This window comes from Prionailurus bengalensis, chromosome E2, assembly GCF_016509475.1.
Source record: "Prionailurus bengalensis isolate Pbe53 chromosome E2, Fcat_Pben_1.1_paternal_pri, whole genome shotgun sequence".
NCBI lineage: Eukaryota > Metazoa > Chordata > Mammalia > Carnivora > Felidae > Prionailurus > Prionailurus bengalensis.
In genome coordinates, this window is record NC_057352.1 from 48292428 (window position 1) to 48309322 (window position 16895).

Below are 16895 nucleotides of genomic sequence, written 5' to 3' on the forward strand. Positions count from 1 at the left end.
ATATAATTACTATACCTATAAAATCAAAAGAAGATTGTACTGTTTCACTTAAACTTTACCAAAAAATGTTCACCATTTTGGATCGTACCTTGTGATTTTTGAAACACCAGCGTAAGACAGACAGCATTGTGGCTGTGGCGTTCAGGCACATTCCATGTGAAAAGGCAAATTATCCACCACTTCGTTAGGTCTCCTATAGCAGTCACAAGCATACATTTGCATATTGAAAGGTGTATTTTATCTCCTCTATTAAAGCATAATATTAGTTTTTAAAATGTAGGTTTATATTACCTATGATCTTCTAAGTCATGATCGTAAGTTTCACGACAGGAGAATAAAGCAGTCACTAGGAAATATTTGTTACAAAAAGGCTGCCTTAAGGGCTGTCGGCGTGTGATCGATCCACTGGCCCAGTCTGGAAACTCCTGAATCCGGTAGAACCGGGAGCTTTACTAAGATACAGATCCCCGGCGTCACTGCTGGCCCCCGACTCTTCCCCAGCCCACCTCGAGGAACAACTGCCCTGCTGCTCAGACCTGCAGGACCTGAGCGTAGGGCGCAGGAGCCTCCGACACCAAGACTCAGAGCGCGGAGGCGGGGCCAGAGTGCTACCCACTGGTAGCAACGCTGCTCCTAGAGAGGCTCGGCCGCGGCCTGGTGACGCACTTCCGGCTGCGCCACGAAGCCGCCTGCTGCGAGGTGAGTGTGGGGCTGCAGGCGGCGGGGGCGGTGCCCTGGCGGGTAGCTGTGGGTGCTGTGGGGATGGGCCTCCCGCACTTGCAGGAGTGGGTAGAACGGCGGCCCGCGGTCCTCCTCCGCCCCTCCTCGACTCCCACTTTGGACTTGGTGGCCGAATACGTTCCATCCCGTGGAAGGCGAAGCCGGATTACCGTCACAACCTCGGAGCCCCGAGCATTTAGCATTTTGTTCGGGGAAGATCCTACTGACCTTTTGGGAAGATATGTCGGAGCAGCCAGGGGGTGGAATATTGGCAGGAGTGAAGCGGCTTGAGGTGATCACTAGTGTTTTAACATGTTGAAGTCGTACAGGGGCTCTTACCTATATGCATTTCAAGTATGGACCGTATGCCTCCTGACTCCTAACATAGGGTCGTGAATCAGGGTTCAGTGAGAGCGCAGAAAAAGCAGAGCCCTCCCAGACACCGGGGAGCAGAACCAGCCCGGCCATTGAAGGGCACTGTCTCCTGGAGCTGTGCGTTCCAAAAGGTAACTTGGCCCTACTCCTGGGCCGTTGGGATGACAATGATCTGGGGATGATTTATAATCACTTATTTGCGAAGTCCTAGAATACACATAAAATAGCCCCAAAATTCCTCATTCATACCTTCATAAGAAGCAATTTTACGAAAACACTATACTACACTAAATTATAGTAATTAACACATGAAATTACACACACACACACACACACACACACACACACACACATATATGTATATATCTATATCTATCTATATCTATCTATGTATATATCTCTGGAATGTGGCTCGTAGTGTATGCAGAGGAAAATTTGTGGCCTTAATAGGTTTTAATTGCCAGATAGGGAAGAATGAAATGAGTAAATAATTCATGTATCCTCAAGAAGCATTTGGGCACAGGTTTTTTTTAGCCTTGTAGTATCTAGTTAAAACACTGTTTTCCAAAGTTATTTAGTTCTTTTCTTTCCCACCACTTCAGTGTGGTTATGTTAGTCAATTGTAGTATAGTTAGGCTCATTTGCTGTTGTTTGTATTCCTTTATGGCTCGCCACCCTATCCCATCCTGGTTGGTTGGCTTAATGTCTGTATATTTGGATATGTGAAACATTACTATGGTTATGAGTGTCAGAACAAAAAGGCACACTCAGAGAAGCCTGTCACGCCCTCCTTTCCCCTGCCAATCTCATCTACCCTATTTCCTTCCAGCCTGTTTGCATCACAGGCTCCTTTCACTTCCTACCCATATTTGAGGCAACCATTCTCCTTAGTTTCTGATTTATCCTTCTATTTTTTTTTTTTTTTTTGTACAATTGACCAGATACATGTGTATTTTCTTATGCTCCCATTTTTTGGTACACAAAAGGTAGCACTCTACCTTTTGCATTTGCTTGTTTCATTTGAAGATATATTCTGGAAACCACTCCATATCATAGAGATAAGTATCTTTTTAAAAAACGTTATTCATGTATACTGAAGACTGCATCTAGCATGACATTTAAGAAGCATAATGGTAAAATGAGCACCCATGAACACACCACCCCTTTAAGGAGGAGAACATTTCTGCTATTGGTGCATCTCTCTGTGTGCTCCTTCTCAACCCAGCTCCCAACTTCCTACCCCTAGAGGTAACAACTAGAATTTTGTATTAATCGTCATCTTACCTATTTATAAAAATAATTTTATCACACAAAATATGTCTGTAAACATTTTGTTTTTGAGCTTTATGAAAATGGCCTTGTAGTGTCTCTAGTCATCTGGGGCTTGTATAATTCAATTTTTATTTATTTATTTATTTATTTATTTATTTATTTAAAAAATTTTTTTTTCAATGTTTATTTATTTTTGGGACAGAGAGAGACAGAGCATGAACGGGGGAGGGGCAGAGAGAGAGGGAGATACAGAATCGGAAACAGGCTCCAGGCTCTGAGCCATCAGCCCAGAGCCTGACGCGGGGCTCGAACTCATGGACCGCGAGATCGTGACCTGGCTGAAGTCGGACGCTTAACCGACTGCGCCACCCAGGTGCCCCTCAATTTTTAAAAAAGAAAACATTTTTATTTTTATAATTTTATTTCAGTTAATTTTTTTTGAGAGAGAATTCACATGTGTGCAGGGAGGGGCAGAGAGAGACAGACAGAAGAGAGAGAATCCCAAGTAGGCTCCACACCCAGCGCAGAGCCTGATGTGGGGCTTGATCTAACGACTGTGAGATCATGACCTGGGCTGATATCTAAAGTCTGATACTTAACCAACTGAGACACCTAGGTGCCCCTCTTGTAACTCAAGATTATGTTCCTGAAGTCATCTATGTTGTTGTGTGTAATTGTGAGCTGTTCATTTTTGCTGCTGGGTAATGTTCATTTTTTGGTGGGGGTGGGTAATGTTCATTTAAAAAATGATAGGACAGGGGCACCTGGGTGACTCAGTCAGTTGAGCGTCTGACTTCATCTCATGTCATGATCTCATGATTCGTGATTTCGAGCCCCACATTGGGCTCTGTGCTGACAACTCAGAGCCTGGAGCCTCCTTCGGATTCTGTGTCTCTCTCTCTCTCTCTCTGCCCTTCCCCCACTCATTCCCTCTCTCTCTCTCTCTCTCTCTCTCTCTTTCAAATGTAAACTAAAAAGATAAAATTTTTTTTAAAAAAGATAAGACAGTTTATGTACTCTCAGTGGATATGTAGGTTGTTTCCAGTTTTTTTTAATTAAAATACTGATAATAATTTTGTACATATTTTCTACATATGAGAGTTTCTCTAGGGCATACATTTTTTTTTTTTTTCTGAAATTTATTGACAAATTGGTTTCCATACAACACCCAGTGCTCATCCCAATAGGTGAACATTTTTAAATTTAGGCATGAATATTGAATTTCATTAAATTCCTTTGGCATCTGTTGGGATGGAGAGTGTGTTTATTTTTCTTTGATTTATTCATGTGAAAAAGTATACTAATCTGTATCTTGATATTGAGCTTTACTTGCTTTCCTGGGATGATCCCTTTTAGTCATGGCATGTCACTTTAATGAACTACTGGAGTCTATTCCTTTATAGTGGGGATTTTTCTGTTGAGTATTCATAAATGAGACTGGTCTGTGGTTTTTACATCAGTATTGTGCTGTCATCATAAAAAGGACTGGGAAACTTATTTTGCTGTTTTTTTCTACAGTTTCAGTACTGTTAGAACTACTCGTTTCTTAAAGACTTGAAAAGATTTGTTCATGATACATGTGGGTTCATTGTTTTGTGAGCATTTGCTCTTTACTGGCTATCTCAGTTTAATTAGGTAAAAGTGATCATGGATTACAGAAAAATATCTACATAACAAAATAAGTAGAGTTGATTTATTAGATTGAAATAGAATTATATGTTCTTCCATTATAGGATAGGTTTTCTTTTTAAGCATTTGTAGAAATTTTTTTAGGCATTTCAGCTAAAAAAAACAAAACAAAAAGCCCCCAAAACTTTGTAAAGCAGAAGTAAATAGATCAGGTTATTTAAACACCATGCAATAAAGCCAAAATTATGAACAGAGAAGAAATTAATAACAAACTATCCTAAACAATTCTGTGGTCAGAGACAAAACACAGTTGCTGACCAGCTATAAAATATAATTAATATAATTAAAACATAAAATAGTTTTTTCAAAACCTCTGGCCTGTGGGTAATAGTGTATTCAGAGGGAAAATTTATGGCCATACAGATTTTAATTGTTAAATAGTAAAGAATAAACATAAATGAATAAATCATGCATCCTCAGGAAGGTAGAAAAAAACCTTTCGCAGTCTAGCTTCCCCCAGAAGCAAAACACAGGACAGAGGTTTCTGTGCAGGCACTTTATTTGGGAATGTATTCCAAGGGCAGAGTGAACAGCAAGGGGAGTAAAACAGAGGAGGGAGAGCCAATACAAGGATGTGTTGTCAGGCTGGCCTGTCTATAGGCCCCTGGCGCTCATTCTTGCAGGATCTTTGAGCAGCCTTGGAATCTCATGGCTGCTAATGTAGGGGACTAAAGGGGAAAATATTTATCCATTGACTTCTATCCCCTATTGGTCAAGGGTGGCCTCACAAGCCTTAACTTGTCTGTGTTTCGGGACGTAGCAGGTATCCACAGGTATCTGCAGATGTCCCACACAGGATGCCAGAAAAGCCTCAGGGCAGGAGCCAGCCACATGTGGTATAGATCCTTGAGGAGGCATTGGTAGGTTGTCCCTGCGCAAAGCTGATCAAAGCCTCTGGAACTGGGCTGAGACCAGAGGATTTGGAGTGGTACATAAAGTACCTCTTACAGAGCTAAAGAAACAAAGAAAGCAGAACGTAATGAAGGAAATAGAGGAGTGATGTTCTAAATAAATAGAAAAGCTTATTCTTTAAAAATAAAAGAAAACAACATTCAAATAGACAAATCATTGTTCCACTTGACTTTATTAGTCTGCTCAGGCTGCTGTAACAAAATACAGTAAGTTATTCGGCTTAAACCACAGAGATTTATTTCTCACAGTTCTGGAGGCTGGGAGCCCAAGATTAAGATGCCACACAATTCGGTTCTTGATAAGGGCTCTCCTTGAGTTACAGTTGGCTGTCTTCTCATTGTGTCCTCACATGGTAGAAAATGAACTCTGGTGTCTCTTCTGCTTTTTATAGGGGCACCAGACCTCTCATATTATGGCTTTGTTTCACCTTATTACCTCATAGGATCTATATCCAAATATAGTCATGTTGGGGGAGAGGACTTCATCATATGAATTTGGGGGGGTGGAGAGACATGTTCCATCCATAACATTAACAAAGGGGAAGGGGTCTAGAAAGCACACATATTCAAAAGAAGTGGGAAAAACAAAGTAGTTCCAGATATGGAAGAAATGGAATGAATCATGAACCAGTGTTTTCCACAGTTCTGCACTAAAGTGAAACCCTAGAAGACATAGATGATTTTTGGGAAAACACAGGTTTTCAAGACTGACTTTGGGAGCAGTAACCAGAAAATAACCAGTCCATGTGTTTTGAATACAATGAACAAGGAGTGCTCGGTCACGGGACCCTAGATAATTGAGTGACCCCTCAGGATGCTGAGGCCCTGGCTTCTTCACTATCAGAGGGCTGGAAAGTATGAGGAGGCAGCATGAGACCTCAAAGGTAAACCTGGGCCGTGTGGGAGGCTGGCCTCCCAAGATCTCTACAGAGGTATCAGGGCTCTTGAGAACACTCAGTTATGTAAGGGAATAAGCAGGATGTAGGGGAATAGCTGTCTCCTCCAGCTCCCTGGAGCATGGCCTCTGTGCTGGGGCTGCAGCCGTGCTGGCCTGGCTTCCCTTGCAGTGTAATCGAGGATGATCCTTGTTTAGAGAAAAAGAAGTAAGTCCATGATCTTGGTAATGTTCTATTTCTTGAGCTGAATTGTTGCTTTATTATTCTTTAGGCTCTCTATACATTTTATGTATGCTCTAGTGTATGTGATATGTGTCAGAATTGTAAAACCCTAGGGTTCCTAGGATCAGTGTCATCGGTGGGAGGGGTCATGGGCACTGGATCACCCCCTTCTTGTGGCAGCTCCCGCTTGCATTCCTGTCTGGACACTGGCTGCCTGTGTCTCACATCTCTGAGGGGCTGTGTTGTTCCTGCAGGGGCGGGACTTGCTTCACATCTGTCTCTCTTTTTCCTCAGCTCCAGGCCTTCTCTGAGAGGGAGAGCAGGTAATGGCAGCCATGCTCCTGACAGCCTGGCCCCAGGTGAGCTGTGGGTCCTTCAGCTCTTCCTCTGAGCAGTTTCACATTGAAGAAGGGAAGCTGGTGAGCTTTGTGATGGAAGTTGGAGGGGTTCTCCTCGCTTCCGCCTGGAACTCATGGGAAGAGCGGTGATGTGAAGGGATGGAAGCAGCAGGAGAGCATCCCTGAAGGCAGGGGTGAAGTGTTCTGCGCACTGAGGTTCTTTGCTCCTCTGGTGAATAGGCGACAGGAAGCTGCCCATGGAGGATGCTCCGTGCACGGATGTGAATGGAGGAGGGTAGCACCGGCTTAGGATGTCCAGAGACCAGGGCATAGGTGAAAAGGAGTAGTAGGACCAGGTCAACACAAAGGATGGCTGTGCCTCTAATATGGTGCGGAGACGAGGGTAGTGGGGTCTGGAGAGGGAAAAAACAGGAAGTCCTATGGGACAGGATGTCTCATTGTGTCCTGGAGAGACTTTGAGGGCTTGGGTGCAGGGGCTCAAACTTTAGGTTTCTGATAAAAGCTCTGGACCCTCCCCCTCCCTTAGAAAAATAAGCATGCAAACCAAATTTTCCATACAATTTCAGGGACTTCACGGACACCCTGAAGCACATCCATGGACCTCCATGGACTACAGGTTGGGAATAATCATAGTCACAGTAATTCCAGTAGCATTGTTTGCAGTTTGCTTTGCTGCAGGCATAATACTAAGCACTTGCATGGATCGCTCAGTCTTGATTCCTTGCCCTTGACATAGGTGCTGTGTTGTGCTCACTCTGCTACAAAACATAGGAAGGCAAAGGGGAGCAGAGTGCCTTGCCCAAAGTCACACAGCCGTTATTTGATTCTTCTCTGCTCATTCCTGTGACCTGTGCAATCAGTGACGTTAAGGTGGTCAGATTTGTCATGGCTGTGTAGGGAATAATTTTCAGGGTGATTCAAGAGGAAGGTGTTCACTTAGAAAGAATTCCATTGGTCCAGGTGATAATGGGCTTCATCAAGGAAAGTAGTTAAAAAAAAAAAACCCAATTCAAGTAATGCTTAACAAAATCTTTAGGATATGGAGAGTCAGGATTGAGGGTAGAGTAAGAGAGAGGGAGGAGTCAGGAACATTTCCCAGGATTCTAGCTGACGTTTCCTGCACAGATAGTGGAGGGGGTGGGGTGGGGTGGGGTGGGGTTGAATTCAGGAGCCTCCAACTTGCTGGGGTAAAGGGTGGTGGTGGTGGGCAGTGAAGGTATTTAATTTTGTGCAGAGAAGTTCCTTGGCCCGTCCAAGGTCACAGATGAGTGACGCTTAGACTCACCCAGTGGTTGGACTATGCTTGTTGATGGGTGGGGGTCAGTAGAATCAAGCAAAATCCTGGCAGAAAGGAATTGAGGGTATATCCCTGCCAGCGTGTCACCCAGGTTATTACAGAGGACTGAGGTGGGCAGGGAGAAAGCGCAACCAGAGGCCGCAGCTGCCCGGAAGGGAGGCATCAATCCTGATGCAGGGCCTGTGCCGGGTGCATGGTGTAGTGATGCAGAGATGAGCAGCTGGAATGGTGGCAGAGCACCTGGCCACTAGGAAGGCTGATCTCCCCTCTTTCCCGAACCCTGGAGAAACAGTGAGTTCTTGGGTAAAGTTGGAAAGGATGAGGCCTGATGGGAGCGTGTAACAAAATCGGGTTTTCAGCAAGACCCATCTGGAAGCAGAATGGGCTGCCGTTCCTGCCTCAGCCAGTCTGGGCAGCACTGAGCTGCTAGAGGTGCTCAGGCAGTTGCACAGCCCCTCGTGGCAGGGTCAGTGACAGGAATCCAGATGGGGGCTGGTTGAGATGGAGGCCATAGCTGTTCTCTGGGGGTGGCTGGATGTTTATGGGGGTAGGGATCAGGGTGGGCATGCTGGTGGGCAAGTCCTGAGCCGTATCTGCCCCTGAAGACATGGCTAGCAGAAAGAATGGAGTTGCTTTTGGGGAACTTGATTATGGGAATTTTTTTCTGTCATCCCAACTTAGGATATCTTTTATAAATGTAAAATATGGCATGAGGTTTCCCTGCCATGAGAGAGGTCAGATAATTCTCCATGGTTTACTTTCCAGGTGCTTTTTCTCAAATCTTTCCCTTTTTTATTAATTTTGTGCTCTTCACAAGCTCCCTCCCCAAGCCCTTATACTGCCCTCTGCCCCTCACCTAGGGCCTGAGCCATGGAACTGGCCCTAGGGCAGCAGGAACCTGTTGTTTCAGAAGTCGGTGACCTTCGAGGACGTGGCTGTGTACTTCACTCAGACGGAATGGAATGGCCTGTCCCCTGCACAGAGGGCCCTGTACAGGGATGTGATGCTGGAGAATTATGGAAATGTGGCCTCCCTGGGTAAGGCCTGTCTCCCCCTGGGACCCAGACTCTGCCAGTTGGGGTTTCCTGGCTTATTGACCCCTGACAGGTTGCAGGTGGGGTCTGTAGAAATCCTTTACTGAGTCGGAACCCCAGGGGTTGAGATTCCTAATCCCCCTTGAGTTAGGGGTTGCTGGAAAGGGTGAATCCCAAGCCTTTATTGGGCCAATATAGGATTTTGCTGGGACTAGTGTGCACTCTTTATCCATCCTCTAGAAGTTGTGGTTTGGATACAGTGTGGGAAAAAGAAACTTACTGTTCCACAGCATTATCTTCACATTCACCCTCATCTGACCTGCATATCTTGGTCTTTTGGGCTCACAGTCCAGGCCATTCCCAACTCCTCCCACACCTTCTCAGGCACTCCCCCCACCCCCACCCCCCCCACCGCAACATACACACATACACTTTCCAAGCCATTCCCGCCTTTCCTATCGTCTTTAGGCATGGGATCCCCTCCAGCTCTTATTTTCCCTTCCCATTGCCAAGACAGTTGGAGAAGAGGCTTCAGAACTCATTTCTGGGAGATTATTCACCTCTCTCTCCTCTTTCTTTCCCCCTAAACAGGATTTTCGCTTCTCAAACCTGCTGTGATATTGCAACTGGAGGGAGCAGGTGAGCTGGGGGACCCATCTCCACTGGTGGCTGGAACAGAAATAGGCTCCCAGGGTGTCTGGACTGGTAAGGGACACACAGCTGCCTTTTATGGGGGAGTTAAACTCTTTAGGAAGAAAACCAACGTTAGCAACATATAAGCATGCCACATTTATGAGCCAGCTGTAGAAAATAAAATTTAAATAATGTTGATGATTTATAGAGATATGTACAGTTGAGACCTGATTATTTTTGCAGTTTGCTGTTTCTTTGTAATTCCAAGAACAGATCTTTTTTTCAAATGCCTTATTCTAATTCTTTTCAGTTCTAATTTTGGAATTCTGCCTTTCTCAGATGAAATGAATGGATTCAGTATTTTGGGGTCCTTGCTACTTTCTAAACATTGTACACTTAATGTGATGGATGGAGAATTAACAGTCTTTTTGTACAGAAAGACAGAATAGCCTGGTGGTTAAAAGTACAGTCTTTGGAGTAGACTTCCCTGAGGTTCAATCCCAACTGCTATTCCTAGTTACAGGATTTCCTAGTTGTGACTTTGAGTAGGTCAGTTATTTGAGTTCTCTAAGATTCAATGTTTTTATCCCTGAAAATGGAATAATAAAATGAGAGAACAGTGCTAGTCTTGTGGGTTGAGGATTACATGAGATAATACATATTAAATGTGTAACTTATAGTGTGTGCTCAGTGAAATATTAGTTTTTATTATTATTATTATTATTTTTTGTGGAGAAGACAGCTTAAGCTGTGGGAAATAAGGTGGAAGGAAGTGGTCTCAGTTCAGTGCTTCTCAAATGATGTGCAAATGAATTACCTCTGGGTATCTTGTAAATATGCATATTGTCATTTAGTAAGTCTGGCATGGGGCCAAGAGTCTACATTTCTGTTAATTCTCAGGTTCTGCCAATGTATCTGTTTCCCAGATCCTACTTGAAGTAGCAAGCTTCTCATTGGCTTAAGCAGAGTAGTTGCCAGACGATTTCCCATTTCTTGTGATTTCCTATTTACTTCTCTGCGTTTGTGGTCCATAAGATTCTCTTGTGTCCTTTCAATGAATCCTCTTATTTATTTACTTAAAAACCTTTTTTGTAATGTTTGTTTATTTTAGAGAGAGGGAGAGACAGAGCATGAGTGGGGGAGGGGCAGAGAGAGGGAGACACAGAATCCTGAAGCAGGCTCCAGGCTCGAGCTGTCAGCACAGAGCCCCATGTGGGGCTTGAACTCATGGGCCACGAGATTATGACCTGAGCCGAAGTTAGACACTTAACTGATTAAGCCACTCAGGTGTCCCATGAATCCTTTAAAGATTCAGTGGATTTTTGTTCCTTGTAGTCATTCAACCAAATGATTCCTGACAAAGGAAGACATGTTTTGCAAAACCAAGAGTTTAAAGCGCATTGCATATAATATGGAGGAAGCTCCATATAATCGTGGATCTCCTCAAAGGAGTCTGGATTTCATTCCATAGGCAACAGACAATCCTGAAGTCTTTAAAGTTTTTGAATAACCCATCGTGATCTTAGCTGAGAATGGGAACATCAATCCAATTAGTTTGAGTTTGTTAATTGGAGTGAGGAATCAGATGGCTTTTAGGTAGACAGAAGGGGAAGGCCTAGGGCACAAGGCCCATGTCAGCCGAGTTGATTCTCTGTTAAAAAGCTTTTTCAGAAGGCCCACATAGTGACATCTGTTTATATCTCATTTGCTACAACTGTGTCTTCTGGTCCCCCTACTGCAGGAGAGGGCAGAAAATAGTTTTTAGCTGTAGTTTTTACTGCTACCTCAAACACATTGGAGGCTGTGCTAGTAAGGAAGAAAGGGAGAATGGATACTGGTTAAGAAACCGGTAGCATCTGTCACACTGTAGGATTTGGCAAATAGAAGGTCACTAGTATAGAAAAATTGGCAAAGAATATAAATGTTTGATCCACATAAGAAGTACAAATTTAAATCAATGAAAAATCTTCACCCTCAATAGAAAGCAATGAAAAAGAAATTAAAACAGATGTTTCACCTAACATACTTGACATAGGCAGGGTGGGTCTGAAGACCCAGAGAGGGTCTGCAGGGCCAGCAAAGATGGTCCTTGGCTTTGAGCAGGATAGAAATCAAGTTGCGAGCCAGGATAAAGTGAAAGCAGAGTTTACTGAATAGCATAAGTGATAGAGTATAGCAGATGAGTGTCTGGGAGACTGAGAAAAGAAAGGAGAGTGAGTCTCTCCTTTGCTCAGGGTCTGGGGTTTCTTTTTTTTTTTTTTTTTTTTAAATTTTTTTTTATTGTTTATTTATTTTTGAGAGAGAGACAGGGCATGAGCAGGGGAGGAACAGAGAGAGAAGGAGACACAGAATCCGAAACAGGCTCCAGGCTCTGAGCTGTTAGCACAGAGCCCGACGCGGGGCTCGAACTCACAAACCATGAGATCATGACCTGAGCCGAAGCCGGACGCTCAACCGACTGAGCCACCCAGGCGCCCCATTGGTCTGGGGTTTCTATTCAGAATGTACATGGCACCCAGGAACTGGTCAGAACAAAGACAAGTGTCCGGGTGTCCTCCATAATTCACTTATTCCCTGCTGCCAGGGGGTTTTGGCATCAGGTGTCTAGAGTCAGTGGTCTGGAAAACATACATGACAGCCTTGCTTAGTCATTCCATAGATGTTACCACCTGTGCTGGAAGAGTGTAAAAAATCATTAACTTCTGACTCGCACAGGAAGGACATACATCATTTGTTCCATAAGGCATGTATGTGGCCAAAGTGCAGGTCCTAGAAAGAATAGAAGCAGGAACAGAAGCAAGTAGTTTTTCATGGAGTCCCTTCAGTTTTCCTCGCTCATACTGAGAACAATTATAGTAAGGGATGGAGAGAATACACCAAACTGGAATAGACTTCTGGAGGTGAATGTGAATCAGTAGTCTTTCTAGAAAGTACTTTAGCGATACATATCAAAAGCCTTTTAAAAGTTTGTCCTCGATAGCCTGGAAATTCCCTCCTAGGGTGTCCGATAATAATCAGGGATATAAACAAAGATGTACATGCATGGAAGTTCATCATAATTTTATATAATAAAATGTTGGAAATAACCTGAATAATCAGGATAGAGATAATTGATTAAATTAACATGCCTCCTTAGGATGGAATGCTTGGGGCGCCTGGGTGGCGCAGTCGGTTAAGCGTCCGACTTCAGCCAGGTCACGATCTCGCGGTCCGTGAGTTCGAGCCCCGCGTCAGGCTCTGGGCTGACGGCTCAGAGCCTGGAGCCTGTTTCCGATTCTGTGTCTCCCTCTCTCGCTGCCCCTCCCCCGTTCATGCTCTGTCTCTCTCTGTCCCCCCACAAAAAAAATAAACGTTGGAAAAAAAAAAATAGGATGGAATGCTCATTTAGCCATTTAAAAATTTTTTTTTTTAATTTAAAAAAAAATTTTTTTTTTTAACGTTTATTTACTTTTGGAACAGAGAGAGACAGAGCATGAACAGGGGAGGGTCAGAGAGAGAGAGGGAGACACAGAATCTGAAAGAGGCTCCAGGGTCTGAGCTGTCAGCACAGAGCCCGACGCGGGGCTCGAACACATGAGCTGTGAGATCATGACCTGAGCCGAAGTCGGACGCTTAACCGACTGAGCCACCCAGGCGCCCCTTTAAAATATTTTTACAGAATATCTAAAGATACTGGAAAATTATCCTTATTAATGTTAGGAAAGAAAAATATTTTCATTTTTGAAAAAATGTTTTTAGAAGAATGATTGGAAGGAAAATGGTTGAGGGAGGAAATACATCAGAAGATTAGCTGTAGTTGTTGTTAGGTGGTTGTATTTCAGGTAATTTGAATTTTTTTCTTTGCATGTTTCTGATATTAGAGATGAATATTAGTTTTATAATTGGGAAAAGATCAACAGTATTTTGAAAATGCTTGCTAGGGAAATCTAGGTCATTTGGATCTTTTGAGGGAGAAATACTGGGGAGGTGGGCTTATTACATGTGGTTGAGGAGAGATGGGAGATGAAAAAATACAGGCAGCATTTTGAGGCCAATTTTAAGAGATTTGGGAGCAAAGACAGATCCTGGCTCCATTGGAACTGTAGGAATTCTAAAAAGAACATTAGGGACTGACCACTTTCAGGATTGAGGGAGGAAGTAGAAGGAAAGACCAGGAGAATGCAGCAGTGTTCTGGAGGGGTGCGGAGAGATGGATCAAAGGGATAAAGCGGGCCAAAAGATTGTCTTTTTTTTTTTAATGTTTATTTTAGAGAGAGGGAGCGCACATGTGCATGCAAAGTGGGGAGGGGCAGAAAGAAAGGGAGAGAGAATCCCAAGCAGGCTCTGTGCTGAGCATGAGATCATGACTTGAGCCAGAATCAAGAGCTGGACGCTTAACTGACTGAACCACCCAGATGCCCCTAAAGATTGCCTTTGTAAGCAGAGAAAGCAGAAGGTGAAGGAGGAATTTTAGAGAGCTTAGAGTTTAAGTTCCAAGAAAAGAAATAAGATTATTTCTCTTTCACTTCCTGGTGCTGCAAACACTTGCCACCCTCAGCGTTGCTACAAGTTGTTGGATCCTATGCCTTTTCCTTTGTAAGTAGTTTCCATTGTTATTAACCATGGACAGCTGAGAAAAAAACTGCAGCGTGTAGTAAAGTGTGGTGTGATAAAAAGAATGCTCATCTGGTGGAGAAGACCTAGGATTTTGTTCTACTGCTGTCACTTTTAACTTTTATGTTACTGGAACATCATCTTAAATCATTCATGCTCAAAACTGTACAGAGAGTGTATAAAGCACACTGGAGAAACAAGTCGCTGAAACTTCCTGTGCCAGATTGCTCGGTTTCTTGTGTATTCTTCCAGTAGTTTTCTAGGCATACGTATACAAATCTATATGTATTTATTAGCCCGTTTTATTTTCCTTTATAGAAATGGAATCTAATTTATATCCGTTTCTCAACTTGTTTTTCCATTTAACAGTGTATCTTGGACATCTTTTCAGGTCAGCATATATGGATTGATTGATTGATTGCCAACTATATATTATTCCATCTTATGGATGAACCTTAGATTCTTTGACCTAGTGTGGCGACTTTCAAGAAATCCTGATTAACTATGATTCTTTATTACTTTTACCACCATTCTTTTTTTTTTTTCTAACATGGTTCTTACATGATATTTTGTTTTCTGTTTTTTTTTTATAGTAGATATTGAGAGCCAGACTGACAATAACTTGACAAAGGAAATATATAAAGAAAAACATAATACATCATTTGAACTTCAGAGGGACTTTTTGCAGGAAACAGACTTTTCAGAAGCCTGTATTCTAGAGAAACAGCAGGAAGTCCATTTAGTAGGAAGCATGAGGAAAGAAAACAGCAGCATCATTGATGCAACGGTGAAAGACAACACCAGCCCCGTGGAGGAATGTTTCTTTAGTCAGATTCCAAACTTCTTTCATTGTCACACCATCACCACTGGACAGCAGCCCCTTGAACATATGGGATTGGAGAAAGGCTTCAGCTTTGATACAAAACTTATTCAGCATGAACTAATTAATTCTGGGGAAAGAACTTTTAAATGTGAAGAATTAGTGGAAACCTTCAGGTGTAACTCTCAGCATCAAAACAGCTACACTGGGGGAAAGCCCTATCAGTGTAAGGAGTGTGGCAAAGCCTTTAGCGTTAATGCAAAATTAATTTGGCATCAAAGACTTCATAGCGGGGAGAAGCCCTTCAAATGTGTGGAGTGTGGGAAAAGCTTCAGTTACAGTTCCCATTATATCACACATCAGACCACCCACAGCGGGGAGAAGCCCTATCAGTGTAAGGTGTGTGGGAAAGCCTTCAGCGTTAATGGGAGTCTGAACAGGCATCAGAGAATCCATACAGGGGAGAAGCCCTATCAGTGCAAGGAGTGTGGAAACGGCTTCAGCTGCAGTTCCGCATATATCACACATCAGAGAGTCCACACTGGGGAGAAGCCTTACGAGTGCACGGACTGTGGGAAAGCTTTCAATGTTAATGCCAAATTAATTCAACATCAGAGAATCCACACTGGAGAGAAACCTTATGAATGTAATGAGTGTGGGAAAGGCTTCAGGTGCAGTTCCCAGCTTAGGCAGCATCAGAGCATCCACACTGGGGAGAAGCCTTATCAGTGTAAGGAGTGTGGAAAAGCCTTCAGTAATAATGCAAAACTCATTCAGCATCAAAGAATCCACACAGGTGAGAAACCCTATGAGTGTACTGAATGTGGAAAAGCCTTTAGTGTCAAAGGGAAGTTAATCCAGCACCAGAGAATCCACACGGGTGAGAAACCCTATGGTTGTAATGAGTGTGGGAAAGCCTTCAGGTGTAACTCTCAGCTGCGGCAGCATCTGAGAATCCACACCGGGGAGAAGCCTTATGAGTGTAATGAGTGTGGAAAGGCCTTCAACGTTAATGCAAAACTAATGCAACATCAGAGGATTCACACTGGGGAGAAACCCTTTGAATGTAATGAGTGTGGGAAATGCTTTACTTCTAAAAGAAACCTACTTGATCATCATCGAATCCATACTGGAGAAAAGCCTTACCAATGTAAGGAATGTGGGAAAGCCTTCACTATCAATGCCAAACTAACTAGGCATCAGAGAATACACACTGGGGAGAAACCTTTCAAATGTATGGAATGTGAAAAAGCATTCAGCTGTAGTTCTGACTATATTGTACATCAGAGGATCCATACTGGAGAGAAACCCTTTCAATGTAAGGAGTGTGGAAAAGCCTTCCATGTTAATGCCCATTTAATTCGGCATCAGAGAAGCCACACTGGGGAGAAACCCTTTAGATGTGTGGAGTGTGGAAAAGGGTTCAGCTATAGTTCTGATTGTATAATACATCAGACTGTCCATACTTGGAAGAAACCCTTCGTGTGTAATGTGTGTGGGAAAGCCTTCAGGTTTAGCTTCCAACTTAGTCAGCATCAAAGTGTCCATGGTGAAGGCAAATCTTAATGAGGAGGACGTGGCAGAAAACTCTCAAGGTTAATGAAATGGATCAAGTATCATCAGATTCCCCCTGGGAGAAAACCCTGAGAGGGAAATGAATGGGGCATCTTCACATGGAAACAAATCTTTTCCATCTTTTAAAATCAAGAATGAGGACTGGTTAAAAAGTAACATCCAAAAATGAATAGCTTGTTCTATACCAACAACCAATTAGAAAGTATAATGAAAGAAAGGATCCCATTCCCAACAGCATCAAGAAAAGTGGATTTTCTTGGGATAAACTTAATTATTATACACAGGTCTATGGAGAAGTAAATCTCCAGTAAGGGCCACAAAAGGAAAAATTAATGAGGGAGAGAGAGAAACCTTGTTCTTAGCCAGGAAAACTCAAGATATTCACTCTACCTAAATTTACTTCCCTTTGACAACAAGCATGTATCACTTTTGTAAAGAGGATGAACAATAAAAATTTCCTTAGAAAAGATGAGTACATTTTGTATTTTCATGGAATGGA

General features: G+C 43.1%; 1 protein-coding gene across 9 annotated transcripts; it reads left to right on the forward strand.

Moving 5' to 3' along the window:
- The first annotated feature begins 645 nt into the window (after positions 1–645).
- ZNF23 (zinc finger protein 23) lies at positions 646–16868 on the forward strand. Of its 9 annotated transcripts, none has more exons than XM_043599599.1 (5): positions 646–699; positions 6380–6444; positions 8652–8778; positions 9367–9480; positions 14595–16868. In XM_043599599.1, exons 2-5 carry the CDS (start codon positions 6412–6414, stop codon positions 16385–16387), a joined length of 2067 nt encoding a protein of 688 aa, XP_043455534.1. In that variant the 5' UTR covers positions 646–699; positions 6380–6411; the 3' UTR covers positions 16388–16868. The 9 variants fall into 9 exon arrangements, with proteins under 9 accessions (XP_043455534.1, XP_043455537.1, XP_043455541.1 ...); XM_043599602.1 differs by having other exon boundaries at positions 9367–9414; XM_043599606.1 differs by having other exon boundaries at positions 670–699; positions 6380–6504; positions 8602–8778.
- The last annotated feature ends 27 nt before the right edge of the window (positions 16869–16895 follow it).

Coding starts and splice junctions, on each gene's coding strand:
- ZNF23 (XM_043599599.1), top strand. CDS start 6,412: ATGGCAGCCATGCTCCTGACAGCCTGGCCCCAG. Junction 6,445..8,651: donor TCCTGACAGCCTGGCCCCAG/GTGAGCTGTGGG, acceptor CTGTTGTTTCAG/AAGTCGGTGACCTTCGAGGA. Junction 9,481..14,594: donor CTCCCAGGGTGTCTGGACTG/GTAAGGGACACA, acceptor TTTTTTTTATAG/TAGATATTGAGAGCCAGACT.